Source organism: Parasteatoda tepidariorum, chromosome 1, assembly GCF_043381705.1.
Source record: "Parasteatoda tepidariorum isolate YZ-2023 chromosome 1, CAS_Ptep_4.0, whole genome shotgun sequence".
Taxonomy (NCBI): domain Eukaryota; kingdom Metazoa; phylum Arthropoda; class Arachnida; order Araneae; family Theridiidae; genus Parasteatoda; species Parasteatoda tepidariorum.
Window position 1 is genome coordinate 95,762,516 of NC_092204.1, and position 26,648 is coordinate 95,789,163.

The 26,648-nt window shown below is 28.6% G+C and overlaps 1 protein-coding gene across 6 annotated transcripts in view; it reads left to right on the top strand.

The window, feature by feature from the left end:
• The window catches only part of LOC107453971 (TGF-beta receptor type-1), a 716,084-nt gene that overhangs the window by 452,493 nt on the left and 236,943 nt on the right, over window positions 1-26,648 (top strand). The window contains exon 1 of one of the 6 annotated variants that reach the window (XM_016070997.4): window positions 17,055-17,418. The exons of 4 other annotated variants lie outside the window; for them this stretch is intronic. In XM_016070997.4, the coding sequence (XP_015926483.1) occupies window positions 17,400-17,418 (19 nt within the window). In that variant the 5' untranslated portion in view covers window positions 17,055-17,399. Of the gene's footprint in view, window positions 1-17,054; window positions 17,419-26,648 lie in introns of those variants that run through there. One more of the 6 variants, XM_016070996.4, reaches the window with a different exon arrangement.

Sequence of the window (26,648 nt, forward strand, 5' to 3'; positions counted from 1 at the left end):
ATAATTAGCAGCAAGAATCAAAAATTTAGGATGCATTGATACAATATTTTTAAAAATAAAGTTTAGTTTTTAATTAAACAGAGTTTGTTAATCAACACAGACAGAATATTAATACGAATTCGAAAAGAATAGAAGTTAAATATTATAAAATTATTTTATACATTTGTGTGAATCTTTTCAGAACAAAACTATATTGATTATACAATTAAAAACACATTGACATTTCATAACAGTTTATATGAGTAGTTCGTTAAGTCATTCAGACAAGAAGATTGAAGTTACTTAGCAAATAATCTACCACAATCAATATTTTTTTATCAATCACTAAAGAAGATTGAAACTTAATGAGTACTAAATAGCCTGTGGTCAGTTAGTCAATAGTCAGTTAGCCATCTTGTTACTCCGAATTTACGGCGCTCCAAAAAAGAAATCTTTCTTCACTAACGAGCTGTAGATTGGTTAAGCTTTAATGAATTACACAGGCGAATATTTCTTCTGTTGCACGATATTTTTTAGCAGATCTTAGATAATGTGATTTCAAATCTGTATTCGGTTTCTCTCTCCAAGCTAGAGTTTTTTGTACTGACATTTTTTTGTCTATTTTTTGACGAAATTTATAAATTTAAAAACGTTATATATAATAGGAGTTCGTTGGTATAAACTTATGTGAGAGTTACAGCACATTATCAGGATTGAAATCGCATAGGAACCCATACCCGGAAATGTCTTAATACGCCGCTAAGATCGTTTCTCTAGTATAAACTGTTTCTTTTTGTCTTTCTGAACTAATAGGAAACGTGATAGGGAAAGTGCCCCTAGCTGCGTATCACGACATTTCTGAACCAGGTTTCCAATGCAATTTTAATCATGATGATACTATATAAATTTGTTCCAATATCTATTCGACGCCCTGTTATATATAAATTTCTTAAACTTTGACATTTCGAGAAAAGACTAAAAATTTAATTTAAAAATAATTGTAGCTTTAGGCTCAAAACTAATTTCAGATCTGAAATCCCCATGCCCGAATTAAGCAAGATCAACCATTTGTGTAAATGCGACGAAAAACTCATTCCCCAGTGCTATTGGTGTTAAGATTTAATTACACCTTCTAAAGTCTGTAAAAACGTCCGATTCAGTATATACTTGAAATAAAATAATCATGCACTCAGTTTTTAACACCTAATGTGGAATTAGATAGGTGTTACACCACCTTTTTGCAGAGTGGGTAAGACACTGAAGTACATTGAAAAAAAATTATTTTCAGGAATAAAGCTGCATATATTCGGATAAAGCTGCTAAAATTTATATAAAGTATATAAAATTATAGGAAAAAGAGCTAACATATATAATGAGTAAATTCGAAATTTCTACCCGGAGAAAAAAATCTGCTAAAATTATCATAAATGATGCTCTAAAGTATTTTAATAAAATTACCAAATTTTAACACATTATGGAACAATATTTTGTTGTTAATTTTATAAAAACCCTTACCATTATTCAGAGTAGTCATAAATTACCGAGCTTTTTGGTGTTTCCATAATAGAGCCAGAAACATGGTAATTTTACCATATATTGGTAATTTTGACTATATTTTTTCTGTGTATAGAACAAGCCGAATTACACAAAGAATTCAGCAGCTGAGACTTTAGAATTTTAATGAGATGATTTATTTAATCATTATTTAATGTTGTTAATATTCAACAAAATGCATACATAAATATTTTGAAATAATGTTGTTAATATTCAACAAAATGCATACGTAAAAACAGAGTTCATTAGTCTCTGCAATAGGGGAGATTTTATCCGATTTCAAAAAAAAAGGATTTTAAAAAAGGATTACAATTTTTTATGAACATCATAAGCAACTTTTTCATGATAAAGAGAATCGAAAATAGACATTTATTTTATTTATTTTTTGAATCTTTTTAATTTTTGGTACCTAAGAGTACACAAAAATTGGTCAGGTGTTTTAAGTCCAAAAATTTTGCTCGACTTTGAAATTAATTCATACAGGTTAAAAAAGAAATAAAATTTAACCTTATAAAAGTTACTTAGACAAATAACACTGATACACAAACTGGCATGGTGTTTACCTTTTCTAATGTAATTTTTCATGCTGATTTCAAATCTAAAAACCTTTTGCTCTATCACGTCAGGTTTTTAAGATGGTGACAAAAGTTAATTCCTGTAGGAAACTGGATAAATTTTAGTAATTTTAATAGGCTACTATTGAAATATTATAATTTTAATAGAACACTATTGAAATATTATAATTTTAATAGAACACTATTTAAACTTTATTAATTTTAAAAGAATACTGTTTAAATTTTATTAATATTATTGAAAGAGCATTTAAATTTAATCAATTTTAAAATACTGTTCAAATTTTAGCAATTTTAATGCAATATTGTTTAAATTTTATTAATTTTTATGGAATTTGATTCCATCAGATAGAACAAATATACATTTTCGTTACACGCACTAAAAATTTATTTGCAATGAGTAACAATTTATAGAATAGAAAAATACTATAGGTAGAAAAAAGCTTTAGAAGAAAACTCAGGGAAAAAGAAGAAAAACCATCGGGGGAAAAAAGCATTACTTTTAACAATTACTGGAATTTAATGACCCGTTCGATTCAGGCTATTGAACATGAATTCAATATGATTAAATATTTATACGAATATAAAATTTTATACGAATATAAATAAATTACTTTTTTAAAAACTGATTATTATGCAAGATTTGATTTTAAGCACGCGGAAACTAACTTTAAATACATCTTCTTATTTCTTAATTATAGTAATTACAATTATAGTAATTGCAATTACATAATATACTTCATAGTATTATTATATATAATGTATTGATTAATAATAGTTTCTCAGGAGTTTAATTTTGAGTTAATTTAAAAATATTGACTGAATTTTTGAAATGTTACATTTTAATACAATTTTTTAAATCACCGGTTGATAAAACATTATTACGATTAATCAAATTAACTTTAGTTAATTTTTTAAAAAAAAAACATATATCTATTTTCATTAGAATAAATATTTAATTACAGTGAAATCTCCAAGAAAGACCACCTCCATATAACGACCTCCTCTATTTGTGACCACTTTAGGGAGGCATGGAATTTTTTTCTGTATACTTTGTGTTGAAGAAAACCTTAAAGGGAGACCATTAAAACCTTTCCCAGCAACCGGGCAATCTTTCACACCAAATGCGGAAAAAGTCAATTAAGAAACCACGAAAAAATATCGAAACAAAAAATTTTAACAAAGCAAATAAATAGATTAAAATGTATTCAAAATATCTGTGTGAAACTCTTATTGAGAGACGATACAACCTCTTGTTGCAGTCAGAGTCCACTAAAAACGATGCTATCAATGATTTACTTCTACAGTTGAAAATTAAATTAATTATTTTAGAGAAAAAGTTAAGCATCTCAATCAAGCACGCTTTTAAAGCTAACTAATTTTTATGATATAAAATTAAAGGAAAACGAAAAAACATAGTTGTTTATTTATCTGCTCTGTTTTTCATAATTGGTAAATTAATTTTTACACATAATTATATCTGTAGGGATTATTTTTATTGACGCTAAAGTTTTTTCATCAATCCGGTTTTCATGACGCTTAACATAGGTGGCATTTTCGCACCAAGAAAATAACACTGACTAAAATTAAAATCGTTTGTGATAAATCATGTACACCCTTGTGCAAATTAATTGAAACAAACTCAATAAATTCAGAAAACTAAGAGGAAATGCTATTTTATTTAAATTTATACAAACTCAAAAATTTTTAGTACATAATATGATCTCCACGACACTTTATTAACATTTGGACACGATTTGGCATGGATTCCACTAATTTTTTACAGTCATTTATAATATTTGTGTCCTTGTACCACACATGAATTAACGCCGTGATTAGCTTCTCCATAGTTGTACAGTCCATATTTAATAGGCGATTCTTGCATATGGTCCAGAGATTCTCAATTGGGTTGATATCCGGAGAGTTCCCTGGCCATTCCAATGTCTCAATTTGATTCTCAGACATGAATTTCTTGACAATTTTGGACGTATGGCAAGGAGCTAAATCCTGTTAAAAAATCCCTGTTCCATCAGGGTATCGTTTCTTCAACTCTGGAACAACTTTTTTACCCAGAATAGTAATGTACTGCTCAGAACGCATCATACCGTCAATAGGCTGCAAAGGTCCAACCCCATTGTAACCGAAACAACCCCAAAACATCTTCTTTAAAAAACACGAAAAAATAAGTTTGTTTCAATTAATTTGCACAAGGGTGTACCTTCGATAAGATGTTAAGCCAATGGAGTCAACCTCTAAGAACGACCATTTTACTGTTAGACAGAGAAAGGTTCGCTACTGAAAGGTTCAAAGGTTAAATATTGTGTACAACATTGAAATCTATCTTAGATTAAAGATGTGTGTGGAATTTATGTGTTCTGCATTTTTTGAACTATGTATTTCTGTACTGTATATAAATGATGTTATTTAATCTGACAGTTGTTTTCTTAACTAATAATATAGTCACTCAATGTAAAAGTAAATGGCTCCATTGAAATGTAAATGGTACCATTGAAAAAACAGTGGGTGACAGAGACAAATGATTTTCATATTTTGAGCACCCTATTTTAGTTGTCTCAAAATGTTTTGGATACAATGATATCCAAATAAATTAATATAAAATCGGGTATAAAAAAACAAATTCGGTCATTCACCAAAGCGACTACGAGATTGCTGACATTTGTGGCGCAACTACCACTATAAATATTAAATACCGAATCACTAGTATATAAGACGTGTTAACTTGATTCTCTCTTGAGGTACCTTTTGATAGATGAAGGTAGACATAGGCGATTTATAATTCACCTAAACATCCAAATGTCGACATTCTCCTGATTTCTGTTATTCACGGTAACAATTATACTTAAATGAACAGAAACGTTACACAAATGAATATTATGACAATTATTAAAATATCTTATGACACGCTTAATTTATCACATTAAAATGTTTTCGAGCCTACGCTTTATCGAGATGATTAAAAAGAACATTGAAAAATTTTAGAAATTGATTTTCATTAATGAATTAAATCAGTTAACTTCTGATTCACAAATTCAAAGATTAAAAAACTACAAATGAATTTAATGCGTCATTCGCAATACTTTTATAATTCATGAATATTCAATAAAGAAACTTCTTTGTAAAAAGAGGCCTATATATGTGGGAGTGTTACATATATAAATATCTATAGCTCTCTTCTTACAATAATTTTGCACAAAAATTTGTTATTTTGCAATATGATTTTTAATTTATTTCTTTAACTGTTATGTTATAATACGCTTAACTCTAATCATGTATTAAAAAAAATAGAAATATATATTTTATTACTAGCATTTACTTACGATCAATAAACGTTTACTTAATATTAATTATTTTCTGTGATTCGTTAAAAAAATTTTATTGAAAATATTTGTTATTGAAAATAATTTTATTGAAATATTTGGAATCAATTCAGAATCAAGTATTTCAACAACTATCCATAACTCCTGGAGTATCATTAGTATTTTTCCCAAACTTTTTTTAGAGTAACGTAATCAATTTTATCCATTAAATAACAAAGGTTATAAGTTGTCAAAAATCAAAGTTTGTTAGCAAATTTCATAAAATTTTTAAATAAATTTTCAATATTTAAGCGTAGTGCTCTTTTTTGTAAAATTCTGAAATATTGTAAAAAGAATTTTTTTTTAATGTCATGCATTATTTGTAAGGAAAACCTATCATCAACACCCATTTTATAAAAGAAAAAATTCACGCTCTTCATTGTTTCAACTATTTTTTCTTCTTTCATCACCAACTTAATCTTTACTCTAAGTTCGCTTCAAGTCTAAATAAGAGAAAAAGTTTAAATTCTCTAAACTAATCTAACAAATTGAGCGTATAAATTATCCCTTGAGAATAGCGTGAAAAAGATTACTGCGAAGCTTTTCCTACACCACTCGATTAGATTTCTAGTTCTAAAACTCAGGAAACGAACCGTCCACAATCCACCCTTAAAGTTTCAGTCTTTTAAATCCTAAGAAGGGTTAATCAAGGGAACTATTTGTCAATCCCCCTTGGATCTATTTAAAATTGTAAATGGCGAAATTAACTACTCAAAACTGAAACAAAAATTCCAGTAAATTCCGTGCCGATTTACAAATTTATTAATTGTACTAAATCCGTACTAATGATTCGAAAATACAGAATTCCGCATTAGTTAAGATAATCCATAAATTTCTTGATTTTCCTCATAGTTTTGCTTTCTTTTGTTTTTTACTTCGTTTTTTATTATTTATAATTATTAGAGCTACACTTTAAAAAAATTTGGCACACAGTTGCCAACATTTTAGATGTTTAGATCTACTAAATACCTTTTTTCAGTACAAAACTGTAGTTATCAAACAAAAAAATTTTTGAAATTGACAAAATAATAAATTTGTGAAAGAATTAGGGTGAATATCACAAAAAAGGCGTTTGTTTCTGAAGCGAAACGTTTTTGCAATAAAGCCATAAATTGATTCTAATGCGCATGAAAATGTCTGTAAACAAACAAACAAACAAAAAATGAATAAATAAATAAAACTATACCAGTGAAAAAGTTTTTTTAAAAAAGTACGATTTTATGCACTGTTAAAAAATTTCAGTTTACCCCTACATCAAAAATAATGGCAACTATTCATTAAAATTTTTTACTGTAATAATTTAAAATCTGTTCGGTAGCAACGAAAACCAGCAAACAGCCTTACGTATGAGTTCAGGCCATTTCAGCATAGTAATCAGTAAAATTATTAAAATTATTTCCATCTCTATCGTGAAATAAGATAGAAAAATCATTCCAATCTTCCATTACGTGTTGTACTATATCCTCACGCAACTCTCGAACCACAACTTGAGTATCGTATTATATATATGCTATTGCTTGAAAAGAGCTAGCTCCATCACCCATAATTGATATGACAGCATGCGGCAATTTCATTTTTAAAATTCAATTTTCATTCAGAAGTTCAAATTTCATTTTTGAAAGAAATCGAAAATTAATCGAAATAATTACTTCGTGACTATGTTTTTTTTTCCAGTAAAACTTATTCTAAATTATTCAACGTATACTTAACATGTACCGCATTTTTAAACTATAACTTAGGACTACCTAACAAAATGAATCTAAATAAATATTTAACGCAAAACTGATTATTTAACACTACTTAAATTATTAATTAGACAGCCTAACAAAAATAATTATTACTATAATGTTGCCAATTTAGATAGAGAAATACCCGCGTTTTGTTGTTTTGTATATGTAAGGGGGATTTCAGAAATCATTTATTGTATAAATCCAATAAGACAATAATATGTTGAATTCTTTCAATAATTAAATCGTAATGTCTGCAAATTGAATGAAATGATTATAAGTCAAAGGCTTTTGCTGGATGCATATGTTGCATACATGTTGCATTTCCCTTTCACTATTTAAGCATACAATAATATTTAGACAAACATACAAAAGTAGACTAAAACATAAAAGTAACCAATGAGCAAGTTTCAGAGGGTTGACGGATAAGAGGTAAGTCTCCCTGACGTTTAAAAAAATTAATTAATTAATTAATATTTAATAAATAGTAAATCAATATAATTTTCCTACAATACCGGGATAGCCTGGTTGGTAGGGCACTAGGCCCATGTCCAAGAGTTCTTGGGTTCGATCCCCGTCAGCCGAAGACTCCCCGTGAAATAAATGGGGACTGATGTAAGTTACATTTGTCGAGTTACAAAGTCATCCGTGTTCTCATAACAAATTAAAACCTCTGGGGGTACTGATCCAGGAATTTCCTTGTCTTTCTGGCTTGGTTCAAAATTACAAGGCTACGGGGTTGTACATTAGTAGTCGTAAACACAAAATTGGGTCGGCTGTTCAACGATGGTTATAAAATAAAATAAAAAAAGAATAAATAAAATTTTACTACAAATAAATATTGAACTTAGACAAACAATGAATGTTTTTACTCAGCTTAATTTATTCTAGGCAAAAACTTTTGACTCAAATGTACCATTTTAATATCAGCTGCTCCCTTCATAACACTTTTTTTTTGGAAGTTTGGTTTAGATTTTAATTAATGAAATGCAGTTGCTCAAGTTTTTTAATGAAAAGATTACCCTTAATGCTAGACTTAAAACTATATTTTCTTCATTCTTCTTCCAGTTCTCCAGAACTACTTTTGTTTTTAAAATTTTACCCTTCTGTCCTTCGAAACATTGTTGGTAAAAGAAAAGATTTAACTGATGTTGTATTTTTTTTTTCTTCCTTTCATTGTATCAAATTTATTTGAAATACTTTTAAAATTGCTTTTATCCGTAAAAGATCTTTGTCCTTAACCCGAGGCAAACTTTATATTCAGCTTTATGAACTATTATTTAGCCTAACTATTATAATTTAATAATTGTCTTTTTCGCTTTACTTTCAGATCATAGTTTGTTTTTTAAAAAAATATCACTTTTTGATACAATGTATTCTCGATCCTTTATATAAATTATGTTCAAATAAAGAGACTGTTTGATTTACTACATTTCATCAAGTGTGTTGTTTGATTTATTTTTAGCAGGCCTTTAATTAAATTTATATGCATTCCTGATGAAAGTAGATAATTCTAATTAACTTAGGTTTTTTTTTGTTGAAGAATCATATCCATCTATAAATGTATTACCATTTATTTAAATCCATAAATAAAATTATAAAACGAAACTAATAAAGGAAATTTATTTTTCTTCCAATGCCCACCTTGGTTAACATTTCGTCAATTCAGGCATATTAAGACAGATTTGTTGGCTACTCATTCAGGGGCATCATATTGGGTGGGCCAACGTTGCTCCCACAGTAAAGACAGATAGTACAGAAAATGAAAGAACATCAATGCCTTGTCTGGGATTCGAACCCACAACCCATCTGGTGCAAAGCCAGCTACCTGACTTCTACAGAGTCCGGTCGGCAGAAATTTTATTGTAAAAAATGAAAATTTGTTTGTGGAAAGATGTTTCAATCATTCAGATTAATTATTTTAATACCAGACTACATATTTTCACCCAGTCTGAAAAAAACAATAAAACTTATCGAAATTTGATAATTATTTGCTTGTTTATTTACTTTATTTTGTACATTATAAAGTTTCGTGTCTTTTACTGTCAAACTTGTCAAAAAAATTCGATATTGATCATTCAGTAAAATTAGGAAGATGTATATTATTATTTTTCTTAATTTACAATCACAGTACTCTACAGGTGAGTAATCTGCACTCATGTCCTCATATTAAAGAAAATAATTTGGAATCACACAGAAAGTAAGAATTTCTCTTTTGAGACATTTCACTTTTCAGTCATCTTATCAGACATCTTCAAGAATAATATGCAAATTACAGGAAACCACAAGATGACACCGATAGTACGTTGCATTGACGATAGTGTAGGAGAGGGACATAAAAGAAATGGTGGCAAAAATTGAAAATTCATAAAATTGTTCTCAAGCTTTTAGTAAGCCGCTCTGTGCCATAACCGAATAATTATGACACAGAGGACACAAGTGGATGATTTTTTACTTGGTAGAATTATCGGCAACCTGAAATGTGGGCATATCTGATATACTTAGAATTGGACAAAGTGCTATCTCTAAGCTTTGGCAGAGATTCCAAGATGATAGAAATATCAGTAGACATGGTCCCCGACTTACAACGCCGAATGGAAGCCGCTGTTTAGCTGTAACTGTCAAAAGAAGCAGACGGAAGCGAGCATTCAACCTGACTCGTCAGCTATCTGCAGCCACGGAGATCACAGTTTTAAGGCAAACAATGTACAGACGTTCGGTAAATATTGGTCTATGTGACCTCAGACCTGTCAGATGTGTTCCGGCGCCATTTGTTGCTAGTGATTAGCCTAGAGTAGAGAACATTCAATGAGGACATCGTCACAGTGGGCTTGTGTGATGTTTTCCGAAGAGCCCAGATTTAGCTTCGATTTTGTCCGAGTTTTATATGGAGAACGCCAGGTTCTCATGATCACCAAGACAACATTGAACAGCACTATTACCATTGTCCAGAATTGCTCGTTTGGGGTGGAATTGTACTGGGATCCAGAACAGATCTGCGTGTTCCATGACAGTCTAAATTTATCAGGAACATCATTCTGACAACGTGTATGTTCGTTTAATGGTGCCATGGGCTCAGAATTTGTGTTTATGGATGGCAACGCCCGCTAACACCGAGCAACATCGTAAACGATTACCTTCTATCTGAGGATATCCCCCGAATGAAATGGCCAATATTCTCATCTGACTTGAATCTGATGGAGCATGTGTGGCACATGCTTGACCGACGCGTTGCAGTTTGTCAAACACCTCCTACATATGTACCGGAACTTCGAAGAGCATTGTTTGCTGAGAGGAGTAATATTACCCAAGGTACTCTAGGCGTTGTATGAAGTGTATTTCATTACATGGGAGACATAAAATGTATTAACCATCATACCTACCGTTTAATATTAAGTTTTTGTAAAGGAGATATGTTTAACCCACTGACGGTTTTTGTGACACGAAAAAATTCGGAGAATGTTTCTCCACTATTTTTCTATCGAAGTACATGGAAAAACCAGTTTTGCTATGCGGAGACTATACAAGAGTCAATAGAATTAAATGTTTAGACGTTGTAAGAGTTTGTATTTATAAAAAGCTTATTCTTTTGGCATGTATATCTGTACACACTTCACATTTTTGTCTAGAACATGTAACATATTCTTTCTGTAGTTTTTCAAGCTAAATTGAAGGAGACTGGTCCCAAAACGATCAGGCCAATTATTTAGAAGTTATAAGTCGTTTTATGTACAAAAGTACAGTTTTGAACTTGAACTTATTTACACATCTTACAATGCTAAGCAGACAAGTGAAGTACTGTTTCTTATGCATTTTTTCTAGATTAAACGAATGTTATCTAACAGGAATCTGAAGGCCAATATTTCAAAAGTTTATTTTTTTTGTGTGTATAAACATTATTTTTGAATAGCGTTTATTATGAAAAACACTCTTATAACTTTAAATCTGCTTATCCTATTAACTCAAATTTTATCGTATTCAATTCAGTGAAAAAATTATCATTGGAAAATTTACCTCATATGTTCAGACAGCAAATTAAAAAGTGTGCATAACTCATGTCGAAAAAAATTCCTTATATGCATGAAAACACTTGCAACTCTTGTATTCGGCATTCTATTGACTCGTGTAGAGTTTCATTCGACTCAGCGTAAGGAAATACAAAAAAACAATGCTTCTTGTTAGATTAGATATACCAAATATGTAAATAGGTACAAATACATATTTGCACGTTTTGTATATAAATCTCTTATAACTTCTAAACTCGCTCTATCATCCCGTGATTGGTCTCATTTGATTCAGCGTAAAAAAAAAATACAATAGAAACATTGCCTAACTTGTACGTCTGGAAAGAGTTCAATTAATTCCCCCCCCCCCGAATCAAAATTTACCCCAAAAAAGGGAAAAAGAGTAGGAGAATTTTCAGGTACTATTTTAAAAGGCAATATAAAGTTTTCGATGAAAAAAAAAAAATCGTGGGTATTAATTTTCACTTAGAAAAAGTCTTATTACATTGGATTACTGCAAAAACGTTAAAACTATAAATTTACGTATTTTTAAAATTCTACTTTAATTTTTACTCAGAGACGTCTTTTTTTTTTTTTTTTTTTTTTTTTTTTTTTTTTNCTTTTTTTTTTTTTTTTTTTCTTTTTTTTTTTAAAGCCTTTGTTGAACAGCCGACCCAATTTTGAGTCCATAAGACGAGGAAACTCCTGGATCAAGTATTGGGAGAAATTTGCTTTAGTATAGGACTTTTTTTCTGAAACTAACCTATATTTGCGTTACAAGGAGAGGAAAACCACGAAAGCCTCCCACGGTTAGCATGACGGCAAGGGAACTCTAATCCATGATCCATCTACCCCTTTTACGTCCGCACTGTGGTCGGTGTGAGTAGCCGGAAGCGGAATTCGTATCGACCAGCAATATCTAGGATTCGCACCCGGGTTACCTCATTGGGATGGGCTCTGTCTCCTGAGCCACCATGGCTCTCAGAGACTTCGTCACGCCAAAATAGCTGCGAAAAGAACTACGTCATTGCTATACTTCGGTTCATTCGCTAGTCGCAGAAGCAGACTTAGTTTTCGCGTAATTTTCCTATTCTTAACATGGCAATCGCAGTATTGCTTTACTTAATTTCTTTATTTGAAAAATTAGTAAATAATATATGAGCTGAATATTCTAAGGTGTATATTACAAATAGTGTGCCTTTTCTAAAAATACCAAATAAAGTTTCGTTTTTTTTTTTCTTTTTTTATTTCAGATAGTAAAAGGAATTTAAGGTTAATTAAACTAGAGCCTATTGACCTAAGAGTTCGAAACCCAGTGATCACATTGGAATATTTGTTTAGCAAAATCTTTCAAAGTATATTTTAAACTAATAATTCAAGTATTAAACATTTATTTTGTAAAAAAATATTTTTTTAATTAATAAATATTTTTTTACTTAAAAAAATATTTTTAAATGAAACATTGTCATACCTATATGTTTTCGGACTTATTACGTATTTTAAATTTGCATTAATAACTGTCGTCTAATTTCTTTTAATTTATTAAAATGAAAAATAATTTAATAAAAGAAAATTTAATTATAATTTTTTCTAGTAAAATGCCTCTTTAGGATAACCTATTGTGGCTTCATATTTTGTCTATCTTACTTTTATTTAATTTAATTTCTTTTTTAATCTAAAGAATCTAGTTTTAATGAATCGTTTTATTAATTAATGTTTTTTATAAATGTATATTTGTTGCATATTGGTTCAAGTATTTGGTTTCAATATTTTAAATGAATTAGGTAATATAATACATTTGAATGTGAACTATAATGTGACGATAGAATTGAAATTAAGATATTTAAAACAATGATACAATTTACTTTTGTTTGACAATTTTTTGTTCTTTTAGAAATTTTTTTAAAATTAAAACTTAAAATTTTGTTTCATATATTGTACTTTTTCTTTTGCAAAAAATGCAGGTTGATTCTTACAAAAAGAAGAGCAAATAAAACTTATTTTACTAATCACAAATATTTTTTATAGGTATCATAACAAAATAATATTAAAATATAAAAATATTTATTTTTCTGAGAGTGCAGTTATTATAACTTCAGGAGAAAGTATAGTTGTAACGATTTCTACAAAGTTCTTAAGTTGTAACAATTGTTACTTTATCTTTTGTTTAACGATTTAACTGAGGTAACTTCTTTTTATCATTAAAGATTTATTTTACAATTTCTAATTTATAATAAAATGGCTGATTTTTTTTTCTTTCAATAATTCCGCTATATCTCTCTTTCTCAAAAAAAAGGGGGGAGGGGGTAAAATTATTTTAATGACGAGTAAGTTGCATAAAAAGTAAGTTTTATCCTTAACTTCTTTTTCTTTTTAAATGGAAATGAGGGATTGCTATTGCCAAGGGGATGGAAAAAATTCACCGCTTTTTCCAGAGTTATGTTTGGATTTTCATGTATGCAGATTTAGACGTAAATTATATACTTTGACGAGGCTAAATTCGAAACAGCTAATAGTTTGTTTTCTGTTATGCTTTTTTGTTTGTTTTTTTCAAAAAAAAAAATGCTCTTTATTTTCCATTTAAGCACTTTTTCCATTATACAACTCTTAAATTCTACCTTACAAAATTGCTTTCTACCAAATGTTATAGTTATTCTTGCCAATCTTTGAAGTCATGCCAAGGGCTTGTCCACTTTAAGCGTCAAAAAATAATCCTTGTCAGCTCAACTCTATCATTTCTCTAAATACTACACTCTTAACCAGTGGCGAATCTTGATTTTTCCTTAAACCCCTGTCAAGAAATTCTAAACGAACGAAATGGAAATTGAATTTGATCTGGCCACTCAATCCACACCTGGATTAATCATTCGAACTGAATAACTCTTACCCAGTTAAGAGTTCCACGACTTAAAAATCTACCCTGTGTGCAATTTATTTCGTTTTGCGGGATGTTGGGCCTACAAATTCATTTCTTGCAATAATGATAACAGATGGCGTGATAGTAATTCGATAATACCTTCGAATTTTAGAATATTTCATTCGTAAGGAATTAGCCGAAGACAAGGAAAATCTGATTTGAAGCGAATTTTACCGAATCCATTTCTGCCGAAGTTGTAGATTTCAATTGCTTTACTGTTGAACTAGCATTGTCTCCTTTCAAAAGACTAAATTATTTTATCTTTTAGCCTTGAACGTGAAGATTGTTTTTGATTTAAATTATGTTTAAACTTTAAGGCAGGTATTTTTTTTAAATGAAAAATGAATAAACAAAAAAGATTTTTTTTTTCAATGAGATTGAAAATCTGGTTTATTTTTCAATTGGTGTTAAGCACAAGTTTTTCTTTCTAACGTAATTTGGATAAGGTGTGGTTTTGTTTGTTCATTTCTATTCGAAGACATTCCACCAATTTTAGAGATTGAGGTGCGCAATACAATGTTAAACACTATTTTCAAATTATTTAGTAAAGAGATTTTAAGAGAAGATTCAAAATTATATATCACAAATAATATTATTGAATATAGGAAATTCTCTTCTATAGGCGATTAAAAAATAAATACCATAAATACCTATTTAAAAACAGTGCTAATGTACAGTAAGATGTAAAAGTGTCACATTTGGCAAAAAGCGCACTTTATCAGCCATTGTGTTATTTGTAAGTGTGGTTTATGACGTCAAGTCATTCAATTTATTCTATAACTATCGTTATATCTATCGAACTACAAAATTTTTGAATTTAGAATTTTTAAGTTAATTATAAGTTTTGAATTTACTGATGAAATATCCACTTTTTTATTTATTTATTCATTTTTTCTTTTTTCTTTTTTTGGGGGTCCAAGAACGCTTCGAAAACCCAGGATGTTTAGTTATAGAAAAAAAAAAATTCTCTGAATATTTTGAGGGTGGAAAATTCGGAGTGTTTCAGAGAATGTACATTCCTGTTTTCTTATTTCATAATATAAAATATTGTTTGACCCAATTAAATATAATATTTAAGGTTTACCCCTTGATTCCGTTAGATTGCAGGGCAGTATATAAAAAAGTCCGGTCATTAGATAAGTAGTTACTCGATTTTTTATTTTCGGCCTTGTGTTTCATGTTGAACTACGTTGTCTTGGTCCTAAAATCAAAGTTTTAAAAACATCAAATTTTTGACAATTTAATTTAGCTTAAAAATAAGAAAATTTATTAAAAACAGCAGATATTTAAAAAGGAAAAGAAAATGTATATAATAAGCATAAATTAAAAAATAATAGTAAAGGAAAAATAGTATTTTCTTAAAGAACAACAAAGCAATTTATAAGGAATTTAAAGAAAAATATTTTAATGTAGTTTGTATAAAAATTATTGCTGTCTCTATTTTTGTTTAATTTAAGATTATTCAGTTGCAAAACTGTGCTGATTATCCTGCATTGTGAGTCCTGCATTTCTTTGGGAAATTATTTCGTTAAAAAAATTAATGTTTTTATCTTTTTTTCATTAAAAATTAAATCTTATATATATATATTAATCATATATAATAATTTATAATTTTTTTTATATCCTATTAGGTTTTTTTTAAATAAAATTTATGTAAAAAGTTTTAGTTATAGTTTCAGATTATATTTTTTATTAATTACATTTGATTATTATGCATAGCCAAATAAGTCTGTTTAAACCAAAAGTATAAAGAAACCTGCAATTATTAATATTCACCGATTAATTACATTGACCATAACTTGCATAGTTTTAGAATCTTTATCAAAAAAGAAGTCAAAATGTTATGAAAATTAGTTATTTTAAATAATGAAGCAAGAAAAAATAAAAAGGATTTCGAAAACTGTCTAGTCATTAATGGGAAAGGCGAGATGAAAACATCAAAATCTATATGATTGGCGGATAAAACTTGAAAATGTTTCTAATAATAACCTTCAACTTCTTTTGGTTAGTTAGCAATCAAACTGGTTTAACGATTTTGAGACTGTTTTTTTAAAATTTCGATAGTATTTTTTTCCTCCTTTACTAACTTGTGTCAACTATTATCTGTACTTCATCACTTCTATTTTAAAAAGGATTCTAATAATAGATATTAAGAGCAGTTGTTATAAAACACCATGTATAGTTAAGGGGAAAAATAGCTATTTCATTTTTCGTTGATCAGAATAATTGAAACAAATAATGTTGAAAATCTAAAATAAATAAGCAGATTAAAAATTATCATCTTTTATATTAGCTTTAGATTCACTTATTGAAACTTTAAACAGTTTATTTATTAATTTGATTTTAGCAACATTTTCTTAGTATTTTAAAATTTATCCTAATTCGTATGCTTTTAATCAATATCATCGCAAAAATTAAAGAAAATCTTAATTAACTCGTGACAAAACAGAACTTTTGTTTTAATTACGTTTTATTCAAGTAGCAATAGTTATAAAATCATGATAACCATTGATTTTGGAGCGATTAAAACCGTTTATAAATAAAAGAGAATAAATTATACTACAGCAGAAAGAGAACAGTGTTGAGAGAAAATTTCTTTTTATCCCTGTAGCAAGGTTTTGCTTTCTCTCCTAATTTTAAATTATAAAAATTAATGTTGTAATTTGTTAAATCTGTTCTGTTACTTCTTATTGAGTAAATTAATATTCGCCGGTTTTTCAGTATCAAAATAAAAACTACTTCCGGAAATGTTCCATTTTGTATCCATCTCCCTTCCCCTCTTTATCCTGCTGAACAATTCTTGATTTCCCAGCAGACGATGCCAATTTCACGCCCTCGTTAGAGACGCATCGATGTTGGTTAACAAACTAGATAACAGATGGCAGCATCAGTTAGTCATCGTCTTAAACTTTCTTTTTTTTTTCGTTCGACACACCACCGAGTGAGCGAAAGAGTTGTTTAGCTTTTTACCAGCAACAGAGTACGGTTGAGAGTCGGTTTGCCGAGTAATGCGAGTGTTGATGACCGGTCACTCGGTTCGCTCAATGTGCCGGACGATAATAGTTACAAAATAAATAAAGAACAAAAGAAAGGGAAAGCGTGAAAAATCCTTCACACGGTAGCTGATGCTGCACAAAGTCTTTCCCGTTACAAGAGGGAGACTTTTTTTTATAACTTTTTATGGTCAATATGAACTGTCCGAAGCAAATAGTCTCTCCGTAGCTGTGGATTATTAGCTGAAAAACTAGCTGCATTACTTTCTCCAAACAATGCCCTCCGGCACTTCAGGTAAGTGCTTTCAAACGATTTGTAACTTTTTAATAACTTTTCGCATCACGTGGTCGAGGTGCCTGTCCTGTGTGCCGTAGTTGTTACAGACGTGAAGATATATTTTTTTTCTTATTATTTGTTTATCTTTCAACAGCTGGGAGAAGTTTTCCATGCGGAATCTTTAACCTATGTAAAAACATTCGATTTTGATTTAATTATATGCATTATAAAGACTGCATTTTTATCATTTAATATTGTTTTTATTTATTTTACTGATTTTTTTTGTGTTTCATTAATTTTGCTGTTATTGATTAATTCTCATAGTGGTTGTGACAGAGTCAATTTTGTACGACAAAATTTGCATAAAATTGAGATGTTTTATCGCTTTGCTCAACTTGATTAATTTTCATAGTTGCTGTATTGGATTCAGTTTTATGCTTATGACTTTTTTCACTTTTTTCACATATTCACTACAACGGCAATTTCGCTTACAAATTACGGAAAGAAGTAAAATATATATTTTTCAAGCAGCCAATAAAAATTTTACTATAAACAAATGTCTATAAAATAACAGTAATTATCATGAAAATCATTCAGCTCATTTTTAACGCAATTATGTAAAGATCTGATGATATTTGCCAGTTATAATTAAAATAAAATATGTGTATTATCATTACAATACAAATAAACGGTGTATTCACTTGAATCCCAATGTAAATTTCATATTGTGATAAAAAAATAATTAATAATGCTGAATTTCAAGTACAAATTCTTTGGCATTAAGTAACAAATTGAATAATATCAATTTATAAAGTTCAAGTAAATATTTATTTTACTTCTAGGAAACTTATAAGAAATTAAATTCCAATTTAATTTCAATGTGATAAAAAATGATAAAATCAAATTATAGATTCGCGAGACGTGTCGAAAATAAGTTAATCACAATTATTAACGGTACACGTTTTAATCGCTATTGCTGCACAAATGAGCGATTCATAAGTTTTAATTACTGTTGCGGGACCGATTAATGGGTGGTTTTATAACGTGTCATAAATATTAGTATCTAATTTTGTATAGTATTTTACATCATATAGGAAGAATTTGAATAAATAAATTGTAAAGATTATTTATTAATTCATTAAATTGACAGGGAAAATGTCCAAAATTCCTTTAACAATAAGTTGCTGTAAAAAACAAATAATGTACTTGTGACAAAGGTCGAAAATTAAGCATTAATGTTACAAATTAACGTTATTACGTTTTAGTCGCTACACGACAAAAATCAACTGAATGAACGTTTAAATCATTTTTGCGACATGAAGTAATATTGCAATCACTGATTACACTACACAAATTAATGGTTGTCTTGACTCATTATTATAACTAAGAGCGGTATTTGTTTATGATTTAGTTTAATTTTTACAATATTTTTCATTTTTTTAATATCGACAAATATCACATACTTTGCTATTTGCTGAACAAATAATAAAAGCAGTTACAATTATAATAGTGTAACAGATAAGAAGTACTTAGATTAAAGTTCAGCATACTCTTGTTATGCAAGATGTTCTTTTGAAATGTATTATATATTTTTAATTTTAATTAAAAATTACAGACTATTTGCTTTGCTTCAATTTATGCCGTATTACCAAAGACTATTTTTCTTAAAGCTTTTTGTAACGCTTTCAGTAGTGTAATGAAAAATGTATACACAATTTAAGTTTTGCATTTACCTATATGAAAACATGAATGTTTATTTAATTATAAGTTATTTTATTAATTTTTGTTTAGTCTCTTGGTCACTTCATTTGAGATTTTTTATCGGCGAAGTACATTCATATCAAAGCTATTTAAATTATTTCATTTTTGATTGGTATTGAACTACAAATTTAAAAATTATTTTATTTGAATTATTTTATGGATATTTACTTTGAAATATTTTTTATTTTGCTATTTGTTTATTTTTATTTACTTAGTTAATTTTTTTGTAGACTGGAGTAAATGCTAGTGAATGCGAGAAACCATCCAAAAGTTAATTGATTAATCTTTCATAAGTTAATTGATTTACTAACACTGTTTTTCAAATGAAAAGAAACGTAGACTCGTTACAGTGTAAGTGCATTATAATCACGTGACGCAACTATGTTTTGTAGGTAAAGAACAAGTTTTGGTGAACGAAAAGCGTTATGTCCTTGGAGCGAACATTTTTATGCTTTCTTATATGCATATCGACTCCGTGTGTAATCGTCACATTTGTATTTTATCGTTTATTGCTATCTATTTCCTTTCTGCTTCCATTTTCATAATAACGAAATAAGTTAATTAAATTAGTTCATATTGTTACAAATAATATACATGTATATAAATGATTCCTTAAATATTGCATTAGGTTATAAATTTCTGAGATTTCGTCATATGCTAATAATACCTTTAACGGATTAATATTGTGAAAACATGAGTTATAAAGTATCATAGATACGTTATCGGGCAATATTTTTAAATAATCAATTCTGTATTGTGCATCAAGTATCCCTAAAAGTACCCTTTATGGAGAGATATTAATTCGTCATTTACATAAAATATTAATAGCATCTTTAGCGCAGAGATATAGTTAATTCAAGACTTCTGTAAAATAATACTCCTATATTAAATGGAGGGATACTGTTGATGCTAGACTTCTATAAAATGCTACAAGCATCTTTAAAGGAATGGCATTGTTAAATCATCATTTCCGTAAAATATTACAAGCATCTTTAACGGATAGATGTAGTTAATACTAGAAGTCTATAAACTGCTACAAGCATCTTTAATGGAGAGACATTGTTAAATCATTATTTCTGTATAATATTGTAAGCATCTTTAACGAATAGATATAGTTAATGCAAGACTTCTGTAAACTGCTACTAGCATCTTTAATGGAGAGACATTGTTGAAACATCGTTTCCGTAAATTATTGTAAGCATCTTTAACGGATAGATATAGTTAATGCAAGACTTCTATATATCTTCAATGCAGAGACATTGTTGAATCATCGTTTCCGTAAATTATTGTAAGCATCTTTAACGGATAGATATAGCTAATGCAAGACTTCTGTAAACTGTTACAAGCATCTTTAACGGAGATGCATTGTTAAATCATTATTTCCGTATAATATTGTAAGCATTTTTAACGGATAGATATAGTTAATGCAAGACTTCTGTAAACTGCTACTAGCATCTTTAATGGAGAGACATTGTTGAAACATCGTTTCCGTAAATTATTGTAAGCATCTTTAACGGATAGATATAGTTAATGCAAGACTTCTATAAAATGCTACAAGTATCTTTAATGGAGAGACATTGTTAAATCTTCGTTTCCGTAAATTATTGTAAGCATCTTTAACTGATAGATATAGTTAATGCAAGACTTCTTAAACTGCTACTAGCATCTTTAATGGAGAGACATTGTTGAAACATCGTTTCCGTAAATTATTGTAAGCATCATTAACGGAGGGATATAGTTAATGCAAGACTTCTGTAAACTGTTACAAGCATCTTTAATGGAGAGACATTGTTAAATCATCGTTTCCGTAAATTATTGTAAGCATCTTTAACAGAGGGATATAGTTAATGCAAGACTTCTATAAAATGCTACATATATCTTTAATGGAGAGACATTGTTAACTCATCATTTCCTTAAAATTCTACAAGCATCTTTAACTATGGGATATAGTTAATTTCAAGGCTCCTGTAAAATATTGCACTCCTCTCAAATGAAGAGATAATGTTAATTCATCGTTTCTATAAAATACTGCAAGCATTTTTAACGGCGAGATATAGTTGATTCAAGATTTATATAAAATACTACCACTTTCAAAATACTACTACTACTTTCTTTAATGGAGAGATATAGTTAATGTCTTTCATAAAATACTTAAATATAGAGTCATTGTTAATTCATTGTTTCCATTAAATACTACAAGCATTTTTGACGTAGTTAATGCTGTATACTACAAACATCTTACAGTCTTATAAAATACTAAAATTATCTTTAATTGTGAGACATAGTTATTTATGATTTCTATAAAATACTACAACTACCTTTAACAGAGACATGTTTCTTTCATGCTGTATTGCATAAGTCCTTACATAAGTTGAATTTTTTTCTTATCTATAAACTACATTAATAATTTTAAACGTTAAATTTCGTTAAAAACAAGACTCAACGTGCAATCTTTCGAATAAAATTGTTTACTGAAGGATGAACCAATTCTTTTATATATATATATATATATTTTACCAAAACTGAGCTCTGTTATCGGTATGAACTAAAGGGAAAAAATATAATAGAATTACTTGAGTTGATACGATATTAAGATAATTAGAAATATTTAAGATAAATAAAAAACTGAATAAGTGCTACTTAAAAAAGAAAAAGTGGTAAAATTGAAAAAAAAATTAAAAAATATCCTTTTACTTCTTAAAGCGAAACTTTAGTAGTGAAAATAATATTTTCCTGAAAGAATATTTATTCATTGAAAGTTAAAAAAGATAGTCTGTCAGCAGTGCTATCATAAAAACGCCCTTAAAAAAGATTATGTATAAAAGCAAAACAGAAAAAATAAAAGTTTATCCTAATTTTTGAAAGAAAGTCTTAAAGTTAAAATTTTAGTTTGCAATTACCGTATTTTCAAAAAAAGAAAAAAAAAATGAAGATCTAAGTCTAATAGAAACCCTCTTTATTGCCGCGTCATGATAAAAACGTTTATAAAAACAAATGTTTTTAAAAAAGAGAAAGCTAGATAAAAGCCAAAACAAAAATCGCTCTTATTGTTAAAACAAAAATTGTAAACGTTTAAAATATCAATTTAACTTTTTCACATTGCCGTATTTCAGAAAAAAAAGACCATAAGAGAATAACGTTTATTAAAAACGCTCTTTAAAAAGCTGTGTCTTAATAAAAACGCCGATAAAAAGAAAAGTTAATAAAAAAAAGTGAAGCAAAAAAATTTGTTTCAGTTCTGAAATGTAGCTTTAACGTTGAGAATCACACTTTTACGTGTTTATATGTTTTACCGTACAAGAAAAACGTGACAATAAAAGAATTATCCGTAAAACAGCAGAAACGAAATAAACAAAACATAAGAAAAATTTCTCAATTCTTAAAAAAAAAAATTTTGTTTAAAAAATGACGTAATAATCTTGCCCGAATACAATTTTAAAAAAATAATTACAAAACTTTTGGTTCAGTATAAAGTAATCTAGTTTCAATTCTTCAAGTTTCGTTTTTTCATTTGTCTTTCAGATCATAAATTAACAAGTCTTAGAACTTAATAAACATGTGTAAAAACTATTGTAAATAATGTATAGTAAAATATACGACTTTAGATTCTTTATTAAATCAGACCGAATATTAGCAAAAGGACAGAATAGTGGCTGGATATTCCTTGCATCCCTAGATTTAACTCGCCTTTTCTTTTTTTCTGTAATTAAGAATCTAGATAACAACGGAGAAAATTAGCTTAGACTCACAAATCTAACTTAGGTTATGCCAAACTAAAAATATTTAGGCCGGCATATTAAACTTAAATTATTGCTGATAAAATATTTTGGTAGACAAAACTTAATTTAGATCATAGCGAAGTAAAATAGTTGGGCATACAAATTTTATTTACGTCGTAGCGGATTAAAGTATTTAGGCATTTTTGTAAACTTATTTAGTCATTGCTGAAATTTTAGGCAGTATATAATATATAAATATTAAGGCAAACATATTTAACAATAGAAAGACTGAAACTTAGTATATATTGCCCAAACGCATTAAAAATGACTGGATTGTAAAAGAATAAATAATGTTTAAAGAAATTTGTTTAAAATTAATTTTTAATATTTTTTATATTATTTACAGTTATATAACAAGTTATTAGTAAGTATTAACAAGAAAAAAATTATATGCTGTACAAAATTCTAAGAAATTGTGCCATTATATACATCATTGTTTTTCTAATTGAAATTAAAAGCAATCAAAATGACTTCCTTAGGCAATCTAGTGTTAACTAAGATCACAATGAAGTAAAATATTTTATAAGTTTAGTAATTCAGTAATCACTCATTGATGAAATACACTCTTTAATTGTATCTTCATCGTTCCAAGTTCTCCCACTTCTGTTCTGCTGATGTAACTGAAAGCTTCACTGATCATCGCCATTTTTTTTATTTTTTATTCTTTCTTTCTATTCCTTATCGGCGATTTCTTTTAAGCCCCTGAAAAAGAACAAAAATAAAATAAAGCCCTCGCGGAAGAGTGCTCAAAGTACTCCTCTTGAAATTCAAGGTAGTAACAACTTCTTGTATCCATGTTATTATCTGTTCATCACGTGATATGCAGTGTTAGAACGTCGTTACATACATTTGCATGTTTGGCTATCTTCAGATAAAGCGAAGTGAAAATTTCTTTTTAAAACGGACGATGAATTGAGAGGATAATCTGAAGGCCTTTTTTATCTCCATAGCTTTGTGACATATTTAGAACATATTTCGTGATATTTTTTTTATTCTTTTTTTTTTTTACTTATTGTACGTCGCTACACCATGTCAAGGTTAAATCGACCATTCGTCTTCAGTCCTTCTTTTTGTTTTTGCGTCTATTGTTTTGTTTTCTTCCTTTCATTTACAATGGAATAATTTTAAAACGTTCAGTTTTCTTCGGGACATGTTGACAAATTGGATTGCCGACGTAAGAGACAATTAGAACATTGTTGCATTTATGAAAATTTTCAGTCGTGCATTTGCATCTGTAGTATTAGTAATTAAATAGCGTGTATCAGCAAAAAAATTGCGGTTTTCAATTTGCTTGTCTTCAGTAATATTCTCACGTATTCTTCAATATTGCACGTCGAAGTGGGCGATAATTGACACATTTATTTCATAAATTATTTGTTTGATTATTGCGTTTAACTCTTTTACTAATATATTTCTTAGTTCTATTAAAGTGCCTCTGTATTTTTTTTATAAACTTACAAAAAAAAGTTGTTTTTTTTTTAAATTTTAAAACATTTTTTCGCAAGTATTTAAAAAAGTATCTACATTATACACCTATTTCATTTTCACAATTTAATTTCTTACGTATACTCCCGACAAAGTTTGACAATGTCAATACCTGATGCTGCCGAAATTCGAACAAAATCGAAAATGTCAAAAACAGAACCTCTCAGCTCAAACCACTGATGGTTTTTGTGACTGTTGGATCTGTTAACTGAATTGATTTGATTAATTTGAAACAAAATAAAAAAAAATATAGGGTTTTTTGTTTAAAAAAAATAATCTGGAATAACATATTTTTAAAGTGCACCATAATTAACTTTAAAACTTTCAGCAATTTTATTTAAAAAAAATCGTTATGTTACTGATTTAGTTTGAAATTGTCTATGTTGCAATGCGTATAATAAAGTTAAATTGAACCAATTTATGCAGCTCAAATGTGGCTGTTAAATGCTTGAAGAGCATTTTTATGTAAATAATTAAAATATATAAGACTTCAGAATTCCAGTTTGAGTGATTGTGTCATGATCATGTACGATGCAAGTGTCATAAAAGGTTTAAAAAATATAAAGAAGTCTTTACACATGTGGAGCATCGTTTATACGACGCCGAAGGGACCACCGAAAGACGTCGTATAAACGATTACGTCGTATAATCGATTTTAACTTCTAAAACTGAAACTAACTCTGTTTTCAGTTAATTTTAATGTTTAACGTGTTGAGTTACATAAATTTCTAAATTAGACAAAGCAAAACAAACAAATAACCAAAGAAGAAAAATTGCAGTGAGCAATTTGAATGTATGTTACCTTTAATTATATTTTCCTGCTATTAGTCTCTACAATGCTTTGAATAGCGAGTTGAACTTACTGCTTTCTATGATGCAATTTTAGATTTCCAATCACTGCCAAATCTAATGGCTGAAGCGCACTTGTGCAATTTGCAGGAAAAAAGGGAGCTTTTACATTTTCCGAAATAATTAGTATCGATGGGTGCGCTGGACATTGGTCGATGAATAGCAAAATTTTTCGTTTTTCCTTCTTCATAACATTGTCAAGTTTTTTCAATCATCTAGTAAAAATTACGGTCGACATCCAAGCATTCTTGTTGACACCCTTTTCTGTATCATTTATGTTGGCAAATTCCGCCCTTTTTTAAAATACACAAGTAAAAATAAAAAATTAAATAAACGTGAACAAAATCTAAAAACCGACGTATAACCGATTCTGTGCGTCGTATAAACGATATATTTTTACATTAAAATGTATAGGAATGATTTGGGACCACACTAAAACGTCGTATAAATGTAAACGTCGTATAAGTGATCGTCGTATAAACGATGCTCCACTGTATTGATACTATAATGAATAACAGCCAATATGCATTCATTAGAAAAATAACGAACATCAAAGCTTATCTTAAAAATACATATAATAACTATAAGCGCGAACTAATATATTAAATTATTTATATTGTACAATTTTTAAGTATAAAATTATTGATAATAAAAAGTTTTTCAAAGTAATATTATATATATATATTTCATAATTTTTAAATAAAAAATTATTTAATGTACGGAAATTATAAAATATAATAAGACATTTTTCTTTTGTCTTCTATTATAAAGATGGATTTCAATGCAATTGAAGTAAATTGTAATATATTTTTTTAGCATGAAATTTTTTTTTTCAATTTACTTCATAAAAATAATGTGTTTCAGCAGTTCCAGTACCTTTTAAACTTAATCACTCTAAACCGTTTGGACATGTTAGCTTGTCTTACCTTGACTAAACACTTTTATTACATATAATATTCTAGTTTGAACTGCTTTGTTTACTTTTTAGCTGTGATTCTGTTAATGTTCCGTCTTGCACAAAGAATATTTTTTTTTTCGAAAAGGACTGGTTAAATTTGATGGGGTTCTTAAGTAAACGACTATTACTTTATGTTACTAACGGCGATTACTATACGATATTTATAGCTTGTTTTTTGTCTATTAAGGTTTTGTTTATTAAGGTTTTTACAGTCGCTGCACCGCCCCTCGCAATTTATAAATGATAGAACACTGTCCCTTTTAAGATAAAATTTTTTAAATATTTTTCGTGTAATTAAATATACAATTAAAAAAAGAGAATTATTTTTGCTCTGAATTCTAAAAAAAAGAAGTCTTTATTCCAAGAGTGCTTTAACATTTCCTAGACGGAAACTGCTACGAAACTATCCAGTAAGT